Source organism: Hakea prostrata, chromosome 8 (assembly GCF_041222555.1).
Source record: "Hakea prostrata isolate BN-2017 chromosome 8, UWA_Hpros_2, whole genome shotgun sequence".
Classification (NCBI taxonomy): Eukaryota; Viridiplantae; Streptophyta; class Magnoliopsida; order Proteales; family Proteaceae; genus Hakea; species Hakea prostrata.
The window spans coordinates 41,202,310-41,224,326 of record NC_142607.1 but is presented as its reverse complement, the minus strand read 5'-3'; the positions used below and the strand labels follow the sequence as shown (position 1 = coordinate 41,224,326).

Below are 22,017 nucleotides of genomic sequence, written 5' to 3'. Positions count from 1 at the left end.
TTTAGGGTTGAGGAAAGATGGGTTTTCTAGTGATAAGATGAATTCTATTTAACTCGTGACACATTGAAGTTTGATAACTCCTTACTTTTGGGTTTTAGAATATATATATTTATTGATTTAATGGTTTAAAAGAGAATCTGTTCACCCAGCTCTCAACCTCATGTTTATTAGTTGAAGCTTAGGAAATTTTTATTTTTAAACTGCTTAAAACATCTAAAAGGGTTAAGTAAGAAAATTTTGCCTTAATATCTTGTTTAAAAGTAGATGTTAATGATTTTGTTTGTTCTCTTCAAACCATCTGAATATAATTAATGTATTTAAACATAACTTTAAGTAAAGGTTAGAATTGTTTTCTAAATTGCTTGTTTTGGTGGATGAAGCCAATTTGACCAGCACATTATAACTAAACTCAAGTGTTCAGTTTTTCAATCCTAACAAAACCTATTTATTGATCTTGTTCAAAAATTTTATCAAAATGATGATCAAGGATTATAAAGTCAAAATTTCCTTTTCCAAAATAAGATTTGAGTTCTTCAAAGTCCAAATTATGATCTGGGTTCTATTATTTTTGGAAGTATTTGTTGCACCAGAATCCCTAACCAACCCAGTTCCTCTCTTATCAAGTATAATCAAGAAACCACTCGAATGCTAGTTTGGTGTATGAGTAGATGGGAGAGTTTGAATAATTGAAGAATTTTCACTTAAAAGTGTTAGACAGGGCAGGCTCCATGCTTTTCTTTCACTTTCATGTAACTATCAGATTTGGAATCATGCCCACTTAACCATAGCCTTGTTTTGAAATAAAATGTAAGTTTAATTCTTCTTCAATTCTGATTTTTTGGTAAACATCAACTCAGTCATAAGGATTGGGGCCATAAACTCAGGAGATCGGAAGGGCTCAAACCTTAGACCTCCTCGATTTTGTTACCTATGTAAAAGATTACGAATAGCTGAGGGTGATAAGTAATCTTTCTTCATAAGCATTATGGCTGTAGGGATGCCCTCAATGTCCCCAATTCCGAATGGAGTTTAATGGGGTTGGAGAAGCATCATAGTTACCAGGGATGTCTTCATGTTAGGTCTTTTTCGAAAAATAATGGGTAATGGGTTTTAACACTGATATTTATAGAGACCCTTGGATTCTAAGTTTCTCTCTCTTATCCCCCACCCAGGGGCTAGCAAACAATAATCCCTCTTGGGTTCATGAGCTCATTGATTGGAAAAAAAGGAATGGAACCCCTTCCATTACTAAATTCCTTGTTCCACTTGAATGGGTCCTTGGACTCTAAGGATAGTTGAGTATGGAAGGCAATAAAGAATGGATCATTTAATGTTGAATTAGTTTATTACTTGTCTCACTCAACGTCTTCAATCCAAGTGGGTCAATCTTCCTCCTTGGGTTCAAGAACTTGGGACATAATTTAAAAGGCTAACACTCTTTCCAAGATCATAATCTTTCTGTGGAGGGCGCTGGTCATGCTCCAATGTCCACATAGAAAATTTTGTTTGAAAGAAATAGTTGTCACATCATATTGTTGGAGATATGAATGCACAACCACGAACAAAGAAGATTGCAAGCAAAACATATATGAGGAATTTAATATGGTTCGACAAAACCTTACCTACGTCTATCAGAGAGAAAAGAAGTTCCACTATCTCAAAAAACCTCATACCACTCTCACACCTTACAAAGCGCTACCATTTGCTTGCCTTATTACCTAGGCTATCCCACAGAGACTATTTATAAGGAAATCAAAAACCCTAATCCTAATATAATAAAATTTTTAAATCAGTACTAATAATTGACTTAAACTCTGTTTCAATTAAAAGGCAACAAAAACTTTAATTATATGGCACACAGAATACAAGACACGAAATCCCAACACCCTTTGTATTTGATGTGTTCATCACAGGTTGAAACAACTTCATTGTGTTCTATTTCATTGTGAGCATGCTAGGAATTATTGAAGAGCATCATCCTTGAGAATTGACACTAACGAGTTCATTGGTAACGCATTAATGACTTGATGGATTTTATTGATTCTCGGTTTCATGATTCAAATCAATAAGTTTGTATACTCCGTTTGGAGCTCACTTTGTTGGGTGATCTGGTTTGATAAAAATAGATTCTCGCTTATTGGTGTTATTCCTATTTTATAAAATTTATTGTTTTGGTTGAATAAAATATTAAATGATATGCATCTTCTTCAAGTGGATCCCATTGGGCCTCCCTCTTCTCATCAACCAGCAGGCTCTTCAATAGATCATTCCCAACTGTTGAGCTACTACAATGCATACACGGACACAACTTGGGATAATCAATCAAAGAAGCTCAGGAGGAGTTACATTATATGGGACACCAGCGGGCAATTCATTGCGGCAAAGGTGGTGGTACCTTTTGGTCAGTCAGCAATAATTATGGAATTTGAGGCTATCAAGGAAGCTCTCCAACTTGCTAACTCTCTCTCTCCATCCCTCTTGCAGCAATGCACTTGGATTGTCTGGCTGCGGTTTTGGACCTAAATGACTAAGTTAATTCATTAGATTGGCTAACTCAGTGTCTTGTTGGAGAGATTTTAAGACTTTATTTATCTATTGAGTTTGTTTATTTTAAACATGTTAGTGGGTCTCTTAATTACTTCGAAGACTATCTAGCAAAAGGATCTAAGAAGTTCTCTTTGTCTTGGGTTTGGTGATTCTATCCAACCCCCTTGTTTGCAAACCCCTCTTTTTTTTTGGACAAACAAAAACTTATATTAAACTCTCCAGAATCATAGTCCGGGAGGAAAGAAGTGAAGAGTTCACAACAAAAAATGGTGGTACATGCCACCAGACCCTATTTAAGATACACATTTTAACACCACGAGTCAAATGAGTTGAAGTTTGGTTAACAAAATGAAACAACACACAATCAAAACAAAAGGTTAAGTTTTTGATCTCTTGAATCAAGCTTAAACACACCCAAGTCAAGTGAGTTGGGTTGCCCTAGAAGAGCAAGAATAGATTGTTGACAGTTTGAGATTACCAAAATTCTGGATAACAGAGCAGTCCTGACTAGTAGTAAACCATCACCAATAGCCTCCACTTCAAGTAGTTGAACGCCTTCTTCCCGCCTTTGAATGAGCCACTAAAAGCATATCATTGGGTCCCATATGAGAACTCCACAACTAGCTTTTGTCATTTTTGTTCCAAGATCCATCAGTAAATAAATGGTGAAACCCCCCCCCCCCTCCCCTATGAACTAAATTTATGGGAAATGATTATAAGCTTGCCTCAGGTAACTTGTTACACCAGGAAATAATTTCAGCATTTAAACAATGAAAAGCATAAAAAAAAATGGATGCTATTGAAGGCATATAACCATTAGAAATTGTAGAATTTCTGGCTTTCCAAATAGACCAACACATGGTGCTCGAAACTACATCTGCAGTACTTAAATCACCATGAGACCTAAAATAGGTATGAACAAAGTCTATCCAATCAAGAGTGGATGTTTCTTTCAATCCATGGTGTGTACTAGAAGATGATGTCACATTCCCTTGCATATTTGACATGGCCAAACAAAGATGATATGCGGACCTAACTATGAAAATCCCCTGTGATGTTTTCCCCCAAACCCAAGTATCTCAGTGTTGGGAAAAGGATTGGAACATCAAGAATGGCATCAATTTCAAGTGTTGTGAATGAAGTCTATTGCAATAGGGGTAACTTTACATTTATATGAAAGCCAATCAAATAAGTTTGATACTAAATGAGGTCCATACAAAACTGGGGAGCTGGAATACTCTTAAGGGGTAAGGTAGGCTATCAAGGATCCTTGTATATTTGAGTATTCAGTCCATTACCAATTTTTTTAAAAACCCAGTTTTAAGACATCTCTACCAATAAGCATGCTTCTCCAACCCCAAGAGTAATTTCTGGGGGTACGCACATCAAGAATGGATGTGTTCTTAAGATACTTTGCCGTCATTGTTTGGGCCCAAAGTGAATGATGGTGTTGCATCAATCTCCAACACTATTTAGCGAGAAGTGCTCTTTGTTAAAACAGTGCATGTTTCTAAAACCCAAACCCCCTTCCCTCTTAGTGTTACAAAGAGTATTCCAATTAACCCAATGGATTCCTTTTCCCTAGTCATTCTTCCACCAAAATTATTTGACTCACTTTGGGCAAATCTTATTTTTAGTCTCAATAGTACTCCTCTAGAGAGTCTAATATAATTTTACATTGATTTAAAAAAAAATAAAAATAAAAAAAAAATAAAAAACTCCCTTTGGATTAATCTAGGGACTAAAGAATAGTTACATATTTATATCTAAGAAAGAGTGAAGGTTTATTTGAATTTTTATATATGCTGACTAACTCAACCAGTTCCATCAGCTCCGAGGGTACCTAAGGATCCATGCTTATGAGACCCCATCCATTATGTGATATTAGGTTGTCTCCTCTCTCCCCTATAGGAAGAGGCAAATCTTATGCTGCCAATTTGAAAAAATCTCCCTTCTCACACCAAGGAGATATGAAAATGGATTATTTCATTCTTACCATAAAAAAATGATAACATATCATTTACATTTTTTTTTTTTGGGGGGGGGGGGGGGTAAAAACTTCATTCATTGAACTTAGAAAGGAATATAGAAACACACCAAGAAGATAGATGCATGAAAACACAAGGTTTGATTGAAAACATCCAAACTAAGGAGATAAAATTGACCAAACTGTCATACATACAATAGATATTGCAGACACGGAATGGAAAATAATCAAGGCAAATTGGGCTGAAGCTCAGTTTTGAATTGCCATCATTCGCTATTGCAGACATGGAATGGAAGATCCGAGTTGGAAATCGGAGATTCCCTCGAAGCGCCGCCGTGAACATATCAGCCATCAAGTCACCATAAAAAGGAAAGATTCCAGCCAACATTGTATACAAGATAACTCTGGCACTCCAACCATCCACTTGCTCACTATAATCCCTCCTGGATAGCACCTTAGGCACAACATATACTTTCTCGTGAAAGATCTCAGCAGATCCAAAATCATCTAGCTTCAACAAATTCTGATCGTCAAAGAGTACATTGTCCGGCTTAATGTCATGATGAGCGATGCCTCTTCGATGACAATGAGCAATCGCCTCCATCAAAGGCAACATCAAAGCAGTATCTTCGACCTCAGCTTCTATCTCAGCAATCTCAACTTTTAGGTAGACCAAGAAGGGAGAAAAGAAGAAAAGTAGAAGAAAATAAGAGAAGAGGAGATGGGAGCGAATTTTTTTACTCGCTTCCAACCTCATCCACTCTATAATATCATTCACATGGGAATATGAAAGTACACATAAACGAATTAATATTATAAATTTTTTTTTTGGGGGGCTGTTGGTAGAACATCAAAATATGTTGATGAATCCAAAAATCATTCTCTGATCAAAATGTGTGGTTAAAACAAGAATGTGGAGACCCAGAAAAACCCTAGTTAATTTACATGACCTGTGTACCTGTACCTGCCGATCTATTGGTCTGACATGAGAGAACCCTCCTCCACACTGCTAGGGTGGGGGAAGAAACCTCACCCAGATCCCCACCCAATTTATTTTGGCTGTGGTGACCGTTGGTGGGTGTTGCATCAGACCTTCCTATTTAATGCCGGCGATTAAAACCATCTGCCGGCAGCCTTTTGACATTAATTTGTCAGCGACCCCCAAATGCGTACTCTGGATCAGCCAGAATTGACTCATGAGAGCAACCACCAGCCCCATGGATATTTGGTGCTCCTTCAATTTTGCACCTGCTGCGTACTTGTGTAACTTCCTGTCAAGGGTTATGTTAATTTGGTACAAATGCATTGAAATTTACTCTTCCAACTTAGTAACATTTGAAAATTGTTTTGCCTTGGAACAATATTACCTGTACATTTCTCACCTTTCATAGAATGGTGGTGTGTGAAAAGTTGGAATTCCTCTAACATTATTGTGTTCCTTTTCCTTCTGTTGGGCCACAATATGTCTCCAGAAAAGGTTATGTTGTATATATTTCCATGAACTCTTGATGTAACTATTCTCCTTCATTTCTTCCTAATTCCTGTGCAACTTCAGCAACTTTTGATGGTATAATTAATTTTGATCTTAGTGCGTTTCTCATCCAGGGAAAAAATAATAATAATCAAAAACAGCTTCCATGAAGGAAGTTTGTGCTTCTGCCCAGTATTGTTTCCTTTACAACACTTACTTCCTAGCATAAAAAAACTGGAATAAAAGAAAGGAAATAAAACTTACAACGGCAATACTGTCATGTAACAATCTTTTACATCCTCAGCAGAAGTCATTGTGTAAGCCAATATATACTTTTACGACGATAAGCAAGCAGTCGGAATAAGATATTCCAACTGTAAAATCAAGCCTGTTGCCAGTCCATGCTCGTTCATACCTACAGTGTTTCGGTTTCTTCAGCTCTGCTGTTCAATTTTTGGTTGGGCATTCCCTGTTTCTATTTTAGGTTTCAGGTCCTGACACGCTTCTGTTTCGTCTCCAATCTCAGGGTCTTTGATGGGAATCTCTGTTTTGCTGTTGGGTTCTGGACCCCCAATTTCTTTAGTTTCATCTCCATTCTGAACCTGACATTCTTTTGTTTCATCTCCAATCCTAGGGTTTTGGATGAGCATCTCTGTTTCTCTCTTGTGTTCTGGATCCCCAATTTCTTTGGTTTCATCTCCATTTTCAGAATATGGACCAAGAGTCTCCTCTATTTCTCTTTTGGGCTGATGATCTTGATTCCCTTCTGTTTCATCTACATTCTTAAGGTCTCGGACTAGAGTTTCTGTTTCTTCCTTGGGTTCTGTATTCCCATGTTCTCTATCACCTCCATTTCTAGAATCTTGGTCAAGATTCTCCTCTTTCGCTATTTTAGGTTCCTGGTTCCTTTCTTTTGTATCTCCTTTCTTAGTATCCTGGCTGAGATCCTCGTCTATTTTTCCCTCTGGTTCTAGATTCTGTCCTGTCTTATCTCCACTACCACCATCTTTACCTTTCTCTGAAACAAGTTGCCCAACCTTGACATATTTCTCCATGAATTTATACTCCCAGTCCTGTAAGACTTCGAGTTCATCAGGTTCAAGACCGTCGAGGTTCCCATTCAGGTCCTGGGGATCAAATGACATGAGAGCTAAGGCTCGACTGGCCTCCCTCCCAGCAAACAAGGCATATGGTCCACCAGGACCGTAAAACATTCTGCACATGAAGGAAGTTGCATAAGCTCTATGCTGGAAGGAAAACCTCAAAAGTACAAAAACTCAACCTTGAATATTGATTTCCATGTTTAACATAGTAAATGTAAAGTTGCCACAAAAGTCTGTTGGAGTGAACCATGAATTTCAGAAACCTTAGATTCATCCAGATTTTTTTTTTGGTTGAATTTCTAGACCAGCAAAGTTTACATTGCAAATCGAAGTTAGTAAGCATGCTAAATAGGGTCTCAGCAGAGAAGCAGAGCAGCCAAGTGAACTAGATTGCATAGCTCAGAAGTCATTAAGCCACCATCATAGGCAAACCATTGCCATCCAGTGCCTCCCTGTTGAGTTGATCAGCTAGCACATGGGAGACACATGATACAGAGGGAGGGAAATTTCATGGATTATGGGCAGACCAATATTTTCCTAATCATGTGAGGTGTGTTTCATATTTGGCTGTTGAAAGCCACGAACCCTTGAAATTAAATTTGTAGTCTTGTATGAAAACCACAATATAGAAGCTAAAACAATAAAGAAAGATACAGCCTAGAGTTCACAACGGAATATTAAAAAAAAAACTCCAAGCTTCAATTATAAAAGTTACCAACCATACCGGTGCAGCATCAAAGGAATAAGCAAGAGCCAGAAAAGAAGTAAAAATACATCCTTTCAATATATTTTCCAGAACAAAGTTACTCTTCTAAACCCCCCCCCCCCAACAGGAAAAGAGAGAGAGAGAGAGAGAGAGAATGAACAACCACCAAACATCCCCATTGTATACAACCTATTTGGATTGCTCTATTTGATCCTAACCTTCCATTTAATAAAGAGACAAAAGTCATCATACTTAATAACAAATAAAAATAAAAATAAAATAAAAAGAAGAACAAAAATCTGCACATGCACACTGCTATCCAATGTGCATCACATCAAACCAACTCCCAGTGGTAGCTCCATGGGATATTTAATAAAGAGACTGCATTTTTCCTTTTTTTTTTCCAATAGAACTACATATGTTGGGGAATTTGGAGTCATTAGAGGATGCAGAATTCTAAAAGTTGGGTCTGCGAATTGCTTCAGAACCTCAGACCTCAATAGAGATATAACTCTATTGCTTTTGTAAAGGCTATATAGAGTATAGAAGCTAAAAGGGCACAATTAACATGAATGCTCAATTTTCTCACTGTTCTTGCCTATCCCTCCACACACTAATAACAACTCCATTCCCCCCCCCCCCCAAAAAAAAAAATTTAAATAAATAAATAAGAATCTTTGACTACTAAAAAGTTTATCCACAAGAAAAGGAGAAAAATATGGAAACTTTGAATACTAAAAACCTTAAATGCGGACATCAATATGAGTGAATTAGTAAAAACCTAGCAATTCAAATCAATCAAGCACATTCTCTCTCTTAGCCCTTAGAAAAATTCTCTCCTTTCTCGGATCTTTTTTTCACTTTATATTCCAGAGTCACATCTCAACTCAAATCTTCTCCTGAATGCATAACAAGCGAAACTTAATAATCAGAGATTGAAAGGTTTTCCCCCACTTAAGAATGAGAGTAAATGCTGACCAATGAGGTAAAGTCTTAAATTAGTCTCAAAACATACTGTAGCACCATGAAAACAACTGGAAATAGACAAGATTCAGACAACTCTTAAAAAACAAGACAAAGTAAATAACAAGCTTAAGACCAATGGATGTCTTCAGATATAGAAGGACAATGTTAAATCCTCAAAAAAAAAAAAATTTAATTAAATAAATAAAAGAAAAGACTGAAAAGAAAAATCTCAGGCAAAATAGAAAAGATATAAAATCCAAGCACCCTTTAGGTCAAACAGTCATAAAATAAGACAATTCGCAATTCATTTATTATCCTGGGCTTCCAATGGGACAGGCAGTTCACTTGGGAACCTAGGTGCTTTATTTGTTTGAACACAGATGTAAACCTTCATAACTAATCCTCATTTGAAATTTCAGAATGAGTCAAGAGTTGAATCACCTTCAACCAATAAATCCCTAAAACCCTAATGGCATCAAATCCAGTAACAAGCATTAGCACTGATGTAAAGATTAATGTAATGGAGAGGGTTCCCCCTGATGCCCGCATGCAGTTTCAAGCATTAGAGGGATTAATTAAGAGAAATCCTCAAAATACGAGTGTTCTACAGTAACAATTTGTGAGGCGCACAAAAGGGATGGGGATGCTCGTTCATGGTGATGTTTTCCCCTTAAAATAAAAGAAATCAAACAGGTCATGGAATATCCAAGTGCAGTTCATCAACAATGAACTTCTGAAAGAGGGTCACAAATTTCAACAGATGGCATTTTCAATGTGCCCCATTCTTTTCTCCCACCTACAGAGGTTCTTCAGCATTGTTAGCTTCTCCACAGAGATGCATAGAAGGTTAAGTCTCAGTCAAAAAGTTGGACAAAAATCTATTAGGAAGGAGTGATAATTTAGTGCGTACGTGTCATGCAAACTATAAGTCAACCATCTACCTCTGATTAAAAATAAACTAGGCCAGCATCCAAAGGCCCAAGACGAGAAAAAGCCTTTGTGGTGCAACTGGTAGATCCAACAACTAAAACACAGGTTGACTAGTCCCACTTGAAGTCACCAACACACCAAAGTTGGCTAAAGCTGGTCAAACTGTAACTGGCATTGATGAGAGGCCAGTTAGTAAATGGTAAAACCCAAAGGAAAGTCAAGAGTTACCGGATGAGAAAGAAAAGAAAGACTTTTTTTTTGGGGGAGGGGGGGGGGGGGGGGGGAGTTGAAGTCCACAACACGTATCAAATCATAACCACAATTCATTATATCCAAACTCGGTTTACCTATTTAGGGTTGGATTAAATATAAAGAAAATTAAAAGACTTCTAAAATAGTACTCTTATCTCTAAGACTCTAACTAAAAGGCAGTTCCCTAAATAATTTAAATTCCTAACATCTAACTTGACTCATGACTTGAACTAGATCTGGTTTGTCAGGAAACCCAAGAGGTTCGGGTTGGTCCAAGTCTACGACAGGGTATCTGCATCAGGCATAAAAATATAATATTTATTCCATAAGATTCTTTCTTATTTTTTTGGTCAATCTATTTTTCTTCTTATGCATTCATAGATAGAGCTTCTTCTGTTTCTATGGATAAAGATTTAGAAAGTATTTTGGTAAAGTAACAACTTGCATGGAACACACTATTCATATATAAAGGCACATCGTTATCAAGTCAGTTTCACAAAGAATTCTATGGACACCTTTCACATGAAAAGTGGTTCGTCTGGTGCCTTAATTTGGTTGCCTTACCAACGGCTAACAATCTGTTTTTATGATATTTAGCTGAATAAGACAACAAACATAAGTTTGAACCGTTCTCCCATCATCTAAGAATCCCATTTTCACTGCAAGTTTTATCACATAGTACCACAATGAAGTTAATTCAGAATCTACACTTCCTTTGGTTTAATTACAAAATATGAAGATCAGTGATACCAATGTAAACTTTTAACCTGGTTGTGTACTGATTTTTCTAAATCAAGTTCCTCGTGAGGAGTCATCTAAGGATTTCAGAGCAATCAATCAACAGATTCAGCCGAGACTACTTCGGTGTTAAGGATATTCAGGTCATGAAGAAGGAAGACATCATATTATATTTCCTCTCTGAGATGATTTGCAACGGCACAGAACTTTAAGCATGTGTTTCATGTTAGTTCAGTCCCAGATGAAGATTTGGAAACAATCTGCAAGGAGAGGTCAACCAAACCAGTCTGATGTGCAGTACAATTATACTTCAGCCCTCTACCATTTAATAAAGATTATATGAGACCAGCATGTTAAGGACCAAAAGTTGGCAATACTAGTAGAAGAAGAAAAATAGAACTGAGGTTAGTCAGCTTCAAGATCACCAATAATGGATAGTAATTGAGATATAGTTAAGTTTATTTTGATATATATATCCATTCTAAGGCGCAAGCCTGTTTGATCTCTTTTTATTTTGTGTATATGCACTATTCGTAGGCAGCTATACTCAAGTTATTATAGATACTTATGACCATGATTTAACGTCTTTCACTCAATGCACTACAAAATGGCCAATACTCTTTTCATAACAACAAATCACAGCATTGGTGTTAGCAAACCATAAGTTACCAATCCACCAAAAAATTAGATCTCATTTTAAGAATTGTATGCATTCATGTCAGATTGCATCTCAACCAAGACCAATTCTGTCCAGGATTTCAGATTTTGACATGAAAATGCACACCCAAAATAGCAGTTATGTTTAACCACTTCATTCTGGCCAGTTAGAAATGATTGGTTTAGGCTTTTCAACAGAGTGCATTGAAGAAATTCAAATAAGATGAAAGTGAGCTTGAACAGAAAATGTACACCACCATTTAAATGGCTTGTCGCTTCAACCAAACTCGCAATTTTTGACTAGTAGAGAAACCAAAACAGCAAAAGTCAATATATCTGATTCTTATTCATTCTCATATGATAAGTGTTTCCTTGAATGAGTCCATCTCCAGTGTGCCTTGATGCATGAAGTGTGGGGACACGCTAGAGCCCCAAGGACTCAAAGAAAAAATCAAACCTTGATCTGACTTCCAAGTGATTGAAGAGTCCATCTCGTTGCCTTGGGCATATCAAGGACTTCAATTCAACCTTTTGAAAGAAGAATATAAAACTTGTATAGGTCTTTTAAGAAAAGACTTGAAACCATCTAGCCTTTTGAAGAGAAGACTGATAATCAAATAAAAATAAGAGGATAATCTTGCACTATTCTACAGAAATAGGGTCATTGATAAATTTGATATTGATGTTGTTGATGATGTTTTTCATTTCCCTTCAAGTCTTCCTTAAATGGTTCATCTTCTTGTTAGTTAATTTCTACCATAACTTCTAGTTCTAAGTTTAAATCCAAATTTAGAGGTAACCAACATAAGTTCCACTGGAAGTTATCTAAATCTAGGATCAACCACCATAGTTCCACTTCAAGTTAGAAATTCAAAACCAGGATCAACAACCATAACCTCTACATCAAATTTAAAATTCAACAATCATAACTACCATAACTTCCATTCAAATTTGAAACAAGGTCCAATTGTAATAATTGCCACATCTGATGAGACCGAAAATTTGGTCACCAAATTCACTGACCATTTACTGTATCAATCACTTACTCATTACTGGAGTTAGCACTAAACTGTAGTAAAATTTGCAAAGATGAAAATTTGCAAATGTGAACTGCCCCTCACAAGCCTTTGAATGATGTGAAGTGATGTTCTCATGTTCGAAAGGCTTGTGGATTCCCATTCATTGGCCATATGTCCTTGAAGATTGGAAAAATCAATATCATCCAACATGGTGAGGACTTAGCCAACCTCTTCACTTGATTTGAATACCTTAATCCAACTCTTCCTTACATAATTGTGAAGTGTTTGGTAGCTGAAATCTCACTTCCTCTTTGCTTCTTTTATTATGTTTTTTTTCTAGCCCACTACTTTCATAAGTAGTGCTTTATGACATAATTTTGCCTCATAATTGGGGAATTGCCCCTTAATGAAGCACCTCCACCATTTTATTGGCAAAAAAACAAGACTTGCAGCTATGTAAAGCAAATGGTAGCAAATTTGGTGATCAAATTTTTTATCACTCATGAGAGGTGATAGTTATGATAGTTGAACCATGTTTCGAATTTGAAATCAAAGATACGCTAGTGATGGTAGTTGAATTTCAAATTTGAAATAAAGGTTATGATAATTATGTTAGCCTAAAATGATAATATAATCAGGGGAATAAAGAATTAAGAGAATAATTGGAAAGGCATGTAAACAAAACCTGAACCGAAAGGAGAAGAGTAAAGGAAAACCCGTCGAGGCGCGTCATACGCTTTCCTTAAAACATATTCGTCCCCTCCATAGTGTGCTTGAGGATTCAACGGACGTCTGTCTCCCAGGATACAACGACGAACAAATAGTATACTTAACCACAAAGTAGACCATTACGACGAATTTGTTATGTCCCTTCTTTCCATCACCCGAATATCACAATATAACAAGACTCTCAAAGAACTTTAGCAAGATTCTAAAACTGAAAGAAGGAATAGTTCCAAATGACTTCTACTTGTCAAAACTCAAAAGAAGAACTTCAATAAACCATTAACAAGAACTATACAACACTATGAATACTCTCAAAACAATCTTAGCAAAAACTCTTGAAACAATAGAAGAAGAAAAAAAATCCCAAAAAACTAGTCATCATCAAGGGGGGATCCCCATTTATAGTGGAAGCCTTTTGTCTCTTGACAAAATGAAGAGTCATCGCCATTTACTACCAAACTTAATGAATTAAGTTATGGGAAATGACAAGCTTTGAGGAATTTCTTAGGAAATAAAGAGTCCCATTATGACTCTATTTATGAACTATGTTAGGGAAATGAGAAGACCCTTGAGAATTAAAAGATCTCATAACCCTCCATTCATTATCTCTCCTTGAGAAATGAACCACCAAATAATCCATAGGTATTCCATGCACTTAACTCTCCTTGTGCAATGAACCACCAAATAGTCCATAGGTATTCCCAACCATTTATTTCCACAAACTCTTCATAATGAATGATTTTCATTCACATTCACTCATACTCAAAGAGCATATTCCAACAATTCTCTCATAGTATAAACAACTTTAAATTTTCAAAGTTGTTTGCTTTGAGTTTATTGTTTCATAGCAAAGTTAAAGGCACGGTTCTTTGAAACTATAGCAATTCATTGGGTTTACAGATTTTCATGACTAAGTGTCTTTACTTGGTTCACATGTTTGTTATATCAAAATACCTTGTTAATTCCAAAGAGCATGTTTTGGAGATTATGGCTCCATAATTGCATTATGGAACAGATGAATTGCATAGACCTATGGGGTAAATAATATTCTAGTTTGATCAATATGTGTAACTCCAATTTTAGTTTTTCACTTTGGTATTATTGAGTAATGGACATTGCAATCTCCAATGCCCATACAATATCTTGGCATAAAATAGCAAAAAGAGTATGCTCTTGAAATTGGATATTGACCACAATTAGAATTGTTATCTATTGGTATCTAGTTAAAGTACTCTTTCTTTTAACTGAAAATAGATGAAAAGTTTGAAAGGTTGAACCTTAAACTTGGAAATAAAAGATGTTGTTTTGTTTAATAACACTATATCTAGTATGATTCTTAAAAGATGATCTTCCTACTGTTGGAGAGGATGAGTCAAATGCATTAGCAGTGTAGACTTTTGACTTGTGGAAACAAGCTTATTTCATATGCCGGAACTATGTTCTAAACGGCTTGATTGATACATTTTATGGTGAGTATAGCTTAACAGTTCCACAAAAAGAACTGTGGGAGTCCTTAAACCTCAAGTAAAGATTTGATGATTCTAATTCTTGATGGGTAAGCTTTTGAATTTCAAAATGATGGACTCAAAAATAATGACGAGTCAAGTTCTTGAATTCCTGAGGGAATGACCTAAGGGAGTCTTTCCAAGTAGCTGCAATAATTAAGAACCTGCAATCTACGTAGAAAGACTTCAAGAACTATTGGAAGCACAAAATTAAAGAGATGACTATATTATCTATTGGAAAAATGTGTTTTACAATGCAAGCGTATTTACTTGTATGTTGCACTATGCATATATGACAAACTTGGGTTGTGTTAGAATATTTTTCTTGTTGATCACACTTTGTTGTAATCATATGCGGTTGCATGTTGCAAATTTATCAAGTGTATCTAGACTATGTGGATTATGTCAAATCCATAGTTGGCCGTGAAAAGGGTCGTAAGAAATGAGTGATATAGCATAATTCATGCAATCTAATTCATTAGTGTTATGTGCATGGTGCTTATGACCTACATATGGAGCACATAACAAAAAAATATAAAGTTATAAAACTTTATATATATATTAAACCCGAATTGTGGGGGGTTATGTAAATTTTCATGTAAAAATGAAAAGATTTGAGATCAGACAGTCATGTGATAGATGACTTCTTTATTAGTTTATGACTGAAAGTAGTGGATCTAATGGATATCTTTCAAACCAGATGGCAAGCTAGATGGCGAGCATCTCGTGTAGGAATTATGGTGGGAGATCTCGTGAGATATCTCGCTATTTTGACATAGCGAGACGAGATGAGAGGCGAGATCTGTGAGATGGGAGATCTCGCCACATCTCGCCATATCTCGCCGAGATCTAGCTAAGATCTCGCTGCAACCATAAAAAATTACCAGAAACTTGATTTTTTATCTGAATTTGTTGGGGATTCAACTTCTAAACATCTTTAAGACATCTACAACATCAAATTATCATCATTCAAGCCTATTTCAACTAGATCTACAACAAAGATAAGATTTTTCCCCAAATTTGAATTTTTTCAAATAGAATATTCTACAATGGGTGTGTGAGTTTAGTGTAAATATATGTTGATCCACAAGCTTTGATCTAACTTTCATGGAAACCAATTTAATGTGACAGTTAAACCTATATGTGACATACTATAGTGATGAGTTGACTTGGGAGTTATATATGGCCACCGTTCAGAATCAGTTGATGCAGAATGCTGAGTGATACTCTTGCTTGTCTTGTAATCTTATTACTCACATACTCTTGTGATTGTGAACTTATGGATTATGATTTATGACTTACTAAAAGTCTAAAACTTCTTATGGTTGTAAAATTTTGAAGCCATTAAGTTCTTTAATAGTTTGATGTGTAAAGTATTTAATACTTTATAGTTGATAACATGAATTACTTGATATCTCTACATTTCGGTTTTACACATAGGGTTGACTTAGAAGACGTAGTTAGGGTTATTTTCTCACAATTCTAAGGCCACCAATGTGTTCAAAAGGCCTTAAATAGACTAAATACCAAATTTCAGCCCAACCAGGGCCCTAAAACCCACAAAGATTACACTAAAATTTTGGTATATCTCGACCGAGATCTCGCCATCTCGATCGAGATCTCTCTATTTTGGAGTGGCGAGATCTCCCACCATGGTAGGAATGGACTTAATGGCTGGTCAGCGTCACACTAGAGATTTATATATCTTAAAGTTACACGGGCAAATGAAACTTTGCTTTGGTTTCTAGCATCACCTATGCCTACTATATGTATAGCTAAGCATCTATTGAGAGAACAGAGAATGTGATGTTCAACAGTAAGTCAAGATTCATATGTCATTGACTTAATACTGTTAGCTTGTTGATCTCGAATGAAGTCATGACACATTACTATATAATGTCAAAAGGAAAAGGATTGCGGATCCACTGACCAAAGGTTGAATTGAGATCAAGTTGAACAAACATCAAGAGGAATGGAACTCAAGCCCATGAATAAATAGGTTAATTACAGTGGTAACCTAACCTAGTTGACTGGAGATCCAAAGATCTAGGTTCAATAGAACAACTAAACTGTAACGACCGAGTGAGATCATTGTGGGGGTTCATCCTCTACCCATTCCAAAAATGAAAACAGTGATACCCGTAAGGAACAGGTTAAGCTTATCCTTTTAATGATTCTTACGCATTGGACAAACCATGGAACAAAAATCGATCGATATGGTCGAAATATTGATCGATATGTCTGCATTTTTTGAATTCGAAACAAAATGTAGTAGTAGGTACAGAAAGTATCCATATCGTTTCGTATCGAAATATCGGCCTGATACCATATCGGGCCGAAATGTTACATGCGCAGTTTATAAAGTGTCCAAACCGAGCCACTTTTCGACCTATCGACGCTATTTTGACCTACCGAGCGATATCGCCCTCTGCATTTCGACCTCCTTTGGAAAATTTTGTTTATTTCTCTTACTTTCATCCCCTTCTACACCTAATTTCTAGTATTTCATTTCCTTCAAACACTTGATTTGCTCCTCCATTTGTGCATTTTCTCAAATCTTGCAAGGTGAGTAACCAACTTCCTCATTTTTTTATTTTTGTTTCATTTGTGTCTTAAATCATGTTAGATTGCTTCTAAATTTATGTATGTTTACTTTAGAGTGTTGATCTATGAATTTGTAGTGTCAAAATTATTTTTTTATTCTTCCTACTATTTTTTTATTTTTCTGTTATTAAAATTTATTTACTAAATTATGTATATTGCTAAAAATGTATATGTATGTACATGTATAAACTTCAAATGAATGTATGTGAGAGTTGAGACACCATACTGCTGTGATGGTGTTGAATTAAATTTTTTTCTGTTAATTATGTAATTTTACTGTATTTAACATATATTTAAAAAATTTAAAATTTTTTAATATTAAAAAAAAACTAATTAATTTCTGTTTTAAATTTTAAAATAGCGGAGTATTAGTGGAAGCATGTATGCAATTTTTGGAGCATGTTGTGGATATTTTTAAGATAGTTTGTGTGTAGAATAGACGTGTAACTCACTAACTTGTAAGTAATAACATTCCCGCTTCTTCTCTGATTCATGTACTATATACTTGAAATGTTGGATACTTGGATGTTACATTTTCAGTAGTTTTTTAGTAAACTAATAGTTCTATAGTGTTTATTATGCTTGAAATAAGTAGTATGCAAAAATCCAAATCTATTTGAGTGCATTTGAGGCTCGAAATTGACTTTTCAAGAGTCAGATAAAAAGTATCCAGTTTCGGCCATGGAAATTTCGACCTTTTTCAAGGTCGAAATTACCATATCGATCGAAAATTTGTCCTTGGGACAAACATTGGATCCAAGCGGAATAATGCGGGTTACTCTTGAATAAGAAATCTATGTGAGAGAGAAGAGGGGCCGCTTCAAAGGAGAATTGTGAGGGCTTAATTCTCTAGAAACTCTCGCAGAACCAGGACGATGTCCACGGCCAAAACGGACATAACCATAAGAACTGTAATTATGTCAGGGGAATGCCTGTATGGAGTATATCATCATTTACACAAATGGCAGAATAGTTCACAGACATTGTGTCTACTGTTTAGCCAGCAAAGTACATATACTTTCACAAGGGAAGGTTCAAAGGCAAAACCTATATATCCTAAGCAGGCTTTACCCGTAGATTTCTATCACCATGTCGGGTCTTTGTTTATTTTCATTTTCGTTGTCATTTTCATTCATGTGGGGGATTGTTGGAATATGCTCTTTGAGTATGAGTAAATGTGAATGAAAATCATTCATTATGGAGAGTTTGTGGAAATAAATGGTTGGGAATACCTATGGACTGTTTGGTGGTTCATTGCACAAGGAGAGTTAGTGCATGGAATATCTATGGACTATTTGGTGGTTCATTTCTCAAGGAGAGATAATGAATTGAGGGTTATGAGACCTTTTAATTCTCAAGGGTCTTCTCATTTCCCTAACATAGTTCATAAATGGAGTCATAATGCGACTCTTTATTTCTCAAGAAACTCCTCAAAGCTCTTCATTTCCCAAAACTTAATTCATTAAGTTTGGTAATAAATGGCGATGACTCTTCATTTTGTCAGGAGACAAAGGCTTCCACTATAAATGGGGATGACAAGTCTTTTGGGATTTTTCTTTTCTTGTGTTTCAAGAGTTTTTGCTAAGATTGTTTTGAGGGTATTCATATTGTTGTATAGTTCTTGTTAATGATTTATTGAAGATCTTCTTTTGACAAGTAGAAGTCTTTTGGAACTATTCATTCTTTCAGTTTTAGAATCTTGCTAAAGTTCTTTGAGAGTCTTGTTATATTGTGATATTTGGGTGAAAGAAATAAAGCACATAACAAATTCGTCGTAGCAGTCTACTTTGTGCTAAGTACACCGTTTGTTCGTAGTTGTATCCTGGGAGACAGACGTCCGTTGAATCCTCAAGCACACTGTAGAGGGGACGAATCTGTTTTAAGAAAAGCGTCTAACGCGCCTCGACGGGTTTTCCTTTACTCTTCTCCTTTCGGTTCAGGTTCTGTTTAGATGCCTTTTCCAATTCTTCTTTTAATTCATTATTCCCTTGATTATATTATCAATTTGGGTAACAAATTATGATTGTGGTTGATCCTAGATTTGGATTACTTAGAGTGAAAGTTATAGTGGTTGCCCGTAAATTTAACTTTCATGTTTGAAGTTAAAATTATGGTAGAACTAACTACCAAGAAGATTGCTATTTAAGGAAGACTTGGAAGGAAATCAAGAACATCAAAATTTTTAACAACCCAATTTCTCAGCAATAACGCAGACTTCTATCCTTTTATTTTTATTGAGTTTCAGTTTTCTCCCCAACACCAAATGGTTTTAGTTTTTCTAAAAAGGACCCGGATAAGTTTGTTTTCTTTCAAAAAAATTACAGAATTGAAGTCATTTGATACGCCAAGGCAATGAGATAGATTCCTTGAACGCGTGGAAGTCAGATCAAAGTTTATAATTTCTTTTGACTCGATGGGACTATGGAAGCGCGTCCACTTCGTGAATTGAAGCACGCCAAAGATGGACTCGCACGATGTAACAACTAACAACAAGACAAAATTAAAAAAACATCAAATGATCACAGTTAATGACGAGATGATGGAGAATAACCCATACCTGGACATAGAAACATCGTAAATATTTCCTTTAATGGCCATCAACAATGGCTTCTTAGGATCCGAGCCATCGAAAGCCCTCAATTCCTCCTCCGTAATCTCTCCAAGCTGAACTGGCTCAACAACCGGCGGCATCTCCGGTGGAGTAAAGCTCCTCTCCTGCGGCTTCAACTCTTCAGGTCCAACAAACATTCCAGAAACTAATCGATACACACCGATCATGAGAGCCAATATCGTGAAGAAAGCCGCCGGAGATAGGCCCGTATAGGCCTCAATTCCATGAGTGATAAAGGAATAAAACGACATTTTCGTCAGTTGCAGTGAAAAAATCCCCAATAGAAGATGAAAACGAAGAAGAAGAAGAAGGATTGAGGGTTAGGGTTTTAGCCCTGAAGGCGTTAGGTGGTCTGGTGCTGTCGTCGCACCAGGTTTTATAAGTCGCTCGCGTCTGCAAGTCGAATAGAAAGGAAGGAAATAGAGAGAACGAGTTAGGTGGGAGGAATGGCCGAGACTGTGAGGTGCGTGAATCCGACTTCCGAGTCTCGACCGAAAGATGGAAAATGATTCCATGTTGACGTTGTCTATCGTGTATTCGTGTCGCTGACTGTCTTGACACTTTTCGATCCACCCAATGCCGTTTCGTTGCTGTGGGCCATCTCATGGCCCACCTTGTATTTTTTAGTGCTACAGGACAGTTTTCCGTTGGTTTCGGTCACGTTGTGGATATTTGATTTATTCCGACTTTTTAATATTAAAATAAAATGAAAAGATTTATCAAAAAAATATTCGATAAATTAGTGAAGAAAATTTTGGAGACACTCCAAAATTTATAAAAGAAAATCATATATACCTAAAAATATTTTAGATTGCGAGAAATACCTCAAAATATTTCTAAAATGGCAATCGTCCCCTTTTTTGTTTTTGTTAAAAAATTAAAGGAAAATACGAATATATCCATAGTGGCATTTTTTGTGCTAGAAGTGAAATTATGATTTTATCGTATTCTATATACTGTAAATTAAAAAGACGTATACCTGAGGTTCGAAAAATCGCTTTGTGTCAATTTCGGTGGGTGGTGCGTGGCAACACCACCGACATTGTGACGTATCACGATATGTCGGTCAACATTTGGAGGTGTTGATGAAAATTCAATCTTTAGTTTTGAAGGGTATTTGAAGTCATTTAGTATAAATTTTGTTGTGTAATATAAATTGAGACCAATAAACACACTAAGAGCGTTATTTTGACCTAAACATCACATAAACTAATGTTTCTAATTAACACATCTGGTTGTATGCGAGCGAACCTAGAAGTCTGGAAAACTCGCGGATTTACATGAAATTCCGCTTGATCGACACAAACAAGATAATAGTTAGCGATAACGAATTAAGATGTACTCGTAAACGTTGAAGTTCGGAGCAAAATAGGGTTAAAATACAAAAAACAGGAGATATAAGTAATATTGGCGACATTATCGGCGATATATCGTTACTTATGATATAAGTCGTTTCGCTTGGTGGTTTTGTGTTGCCTAGAGGTGACATGGTGATATTTCGCCCTGTGTCAGCGATATAAACATTGAACATTAAGTCAACTTATGATATAAGTCATTTCGCTTGGTGGTTTGGTGTCGCCTACGGGTGATATGGCAATATTTCTGTCGGCGATATAAACATTGAACATTGAGTATACCCTTTATCATTTTTTCCCTCAAGTCCCATGAAGATCTACGATTTTTTATTGCCAAAATCAACATCTACCATTTCTTGATCACCTAAAGAAAATTCTACAGTTTCTACCAAAACAAATAAATAAATAGATCTACAACCTTTATTCTTTTTAACTATGAGATTTGATCGTTCCCTTTCCTTTAAAAAGGAAAAAAAGTTTAATTGCACTCTTTACCTAAAAAAAGAAAAGATTAACTTTCTTTTTATTGCATCATCTTCTGGTGGAAAAAATCTCCACATTCTATCAAATCAAAGTATCATAAAAGCTAAAGAGAATTACTTTTCATTGATTTTCTTTTGATACCTTTCTTAGTCTCGGTATCATGCAGACATACTTTCATATTTCTAATAGTCTCTTCCCTCTCTTCCTCTTTCATTCCATGAGTAATAAGGATTGATTCCAAATTTTTTGCACCGAACATTAGAAGATAGATGATTTTTTTTTTTAAATAAAATGAAGAAGATGCTATTAATTAGTATCTTGATCCTTCTCATTCCCCTTGGAACCACATAATAATGG

At 36.0% G+C, this 22,017-nt stretch overlaps 1 protein-coding gene across 1 annotated transcript; it reads right to left on the bottom strand.

The window, feature by feature from the left end:
* Nucleotides 1-5,706: 5,706 nt before the first annotated feature.
* Nucleotides 5,707-20,300, bottom strand: LOC149007914 (membrane steroid-binding protein 1-like). Its single transcript, XM_089164740.1, has 2 exons — nucleotides 19,769-20,300; nucleotides 5,707-7,220 (listed from the first exon to the last, which is right to left on the bottom strand). Exons 1-2 carry the CDS (start codon nucleotides 20,071-20,073, stop codon nucleotides 6,440-6,442), a joined length of 1,086 nt encoding a protein of 361 aa, XP_089020866.1. The 5' UTR covers nucleotides 20,074-20,300; the 3' UTR covers nucleotides 5,707-6,439.
* Between the last annotated feature and the right edge of the window lie 1,717 nt (nucleotides 20,301-22,017).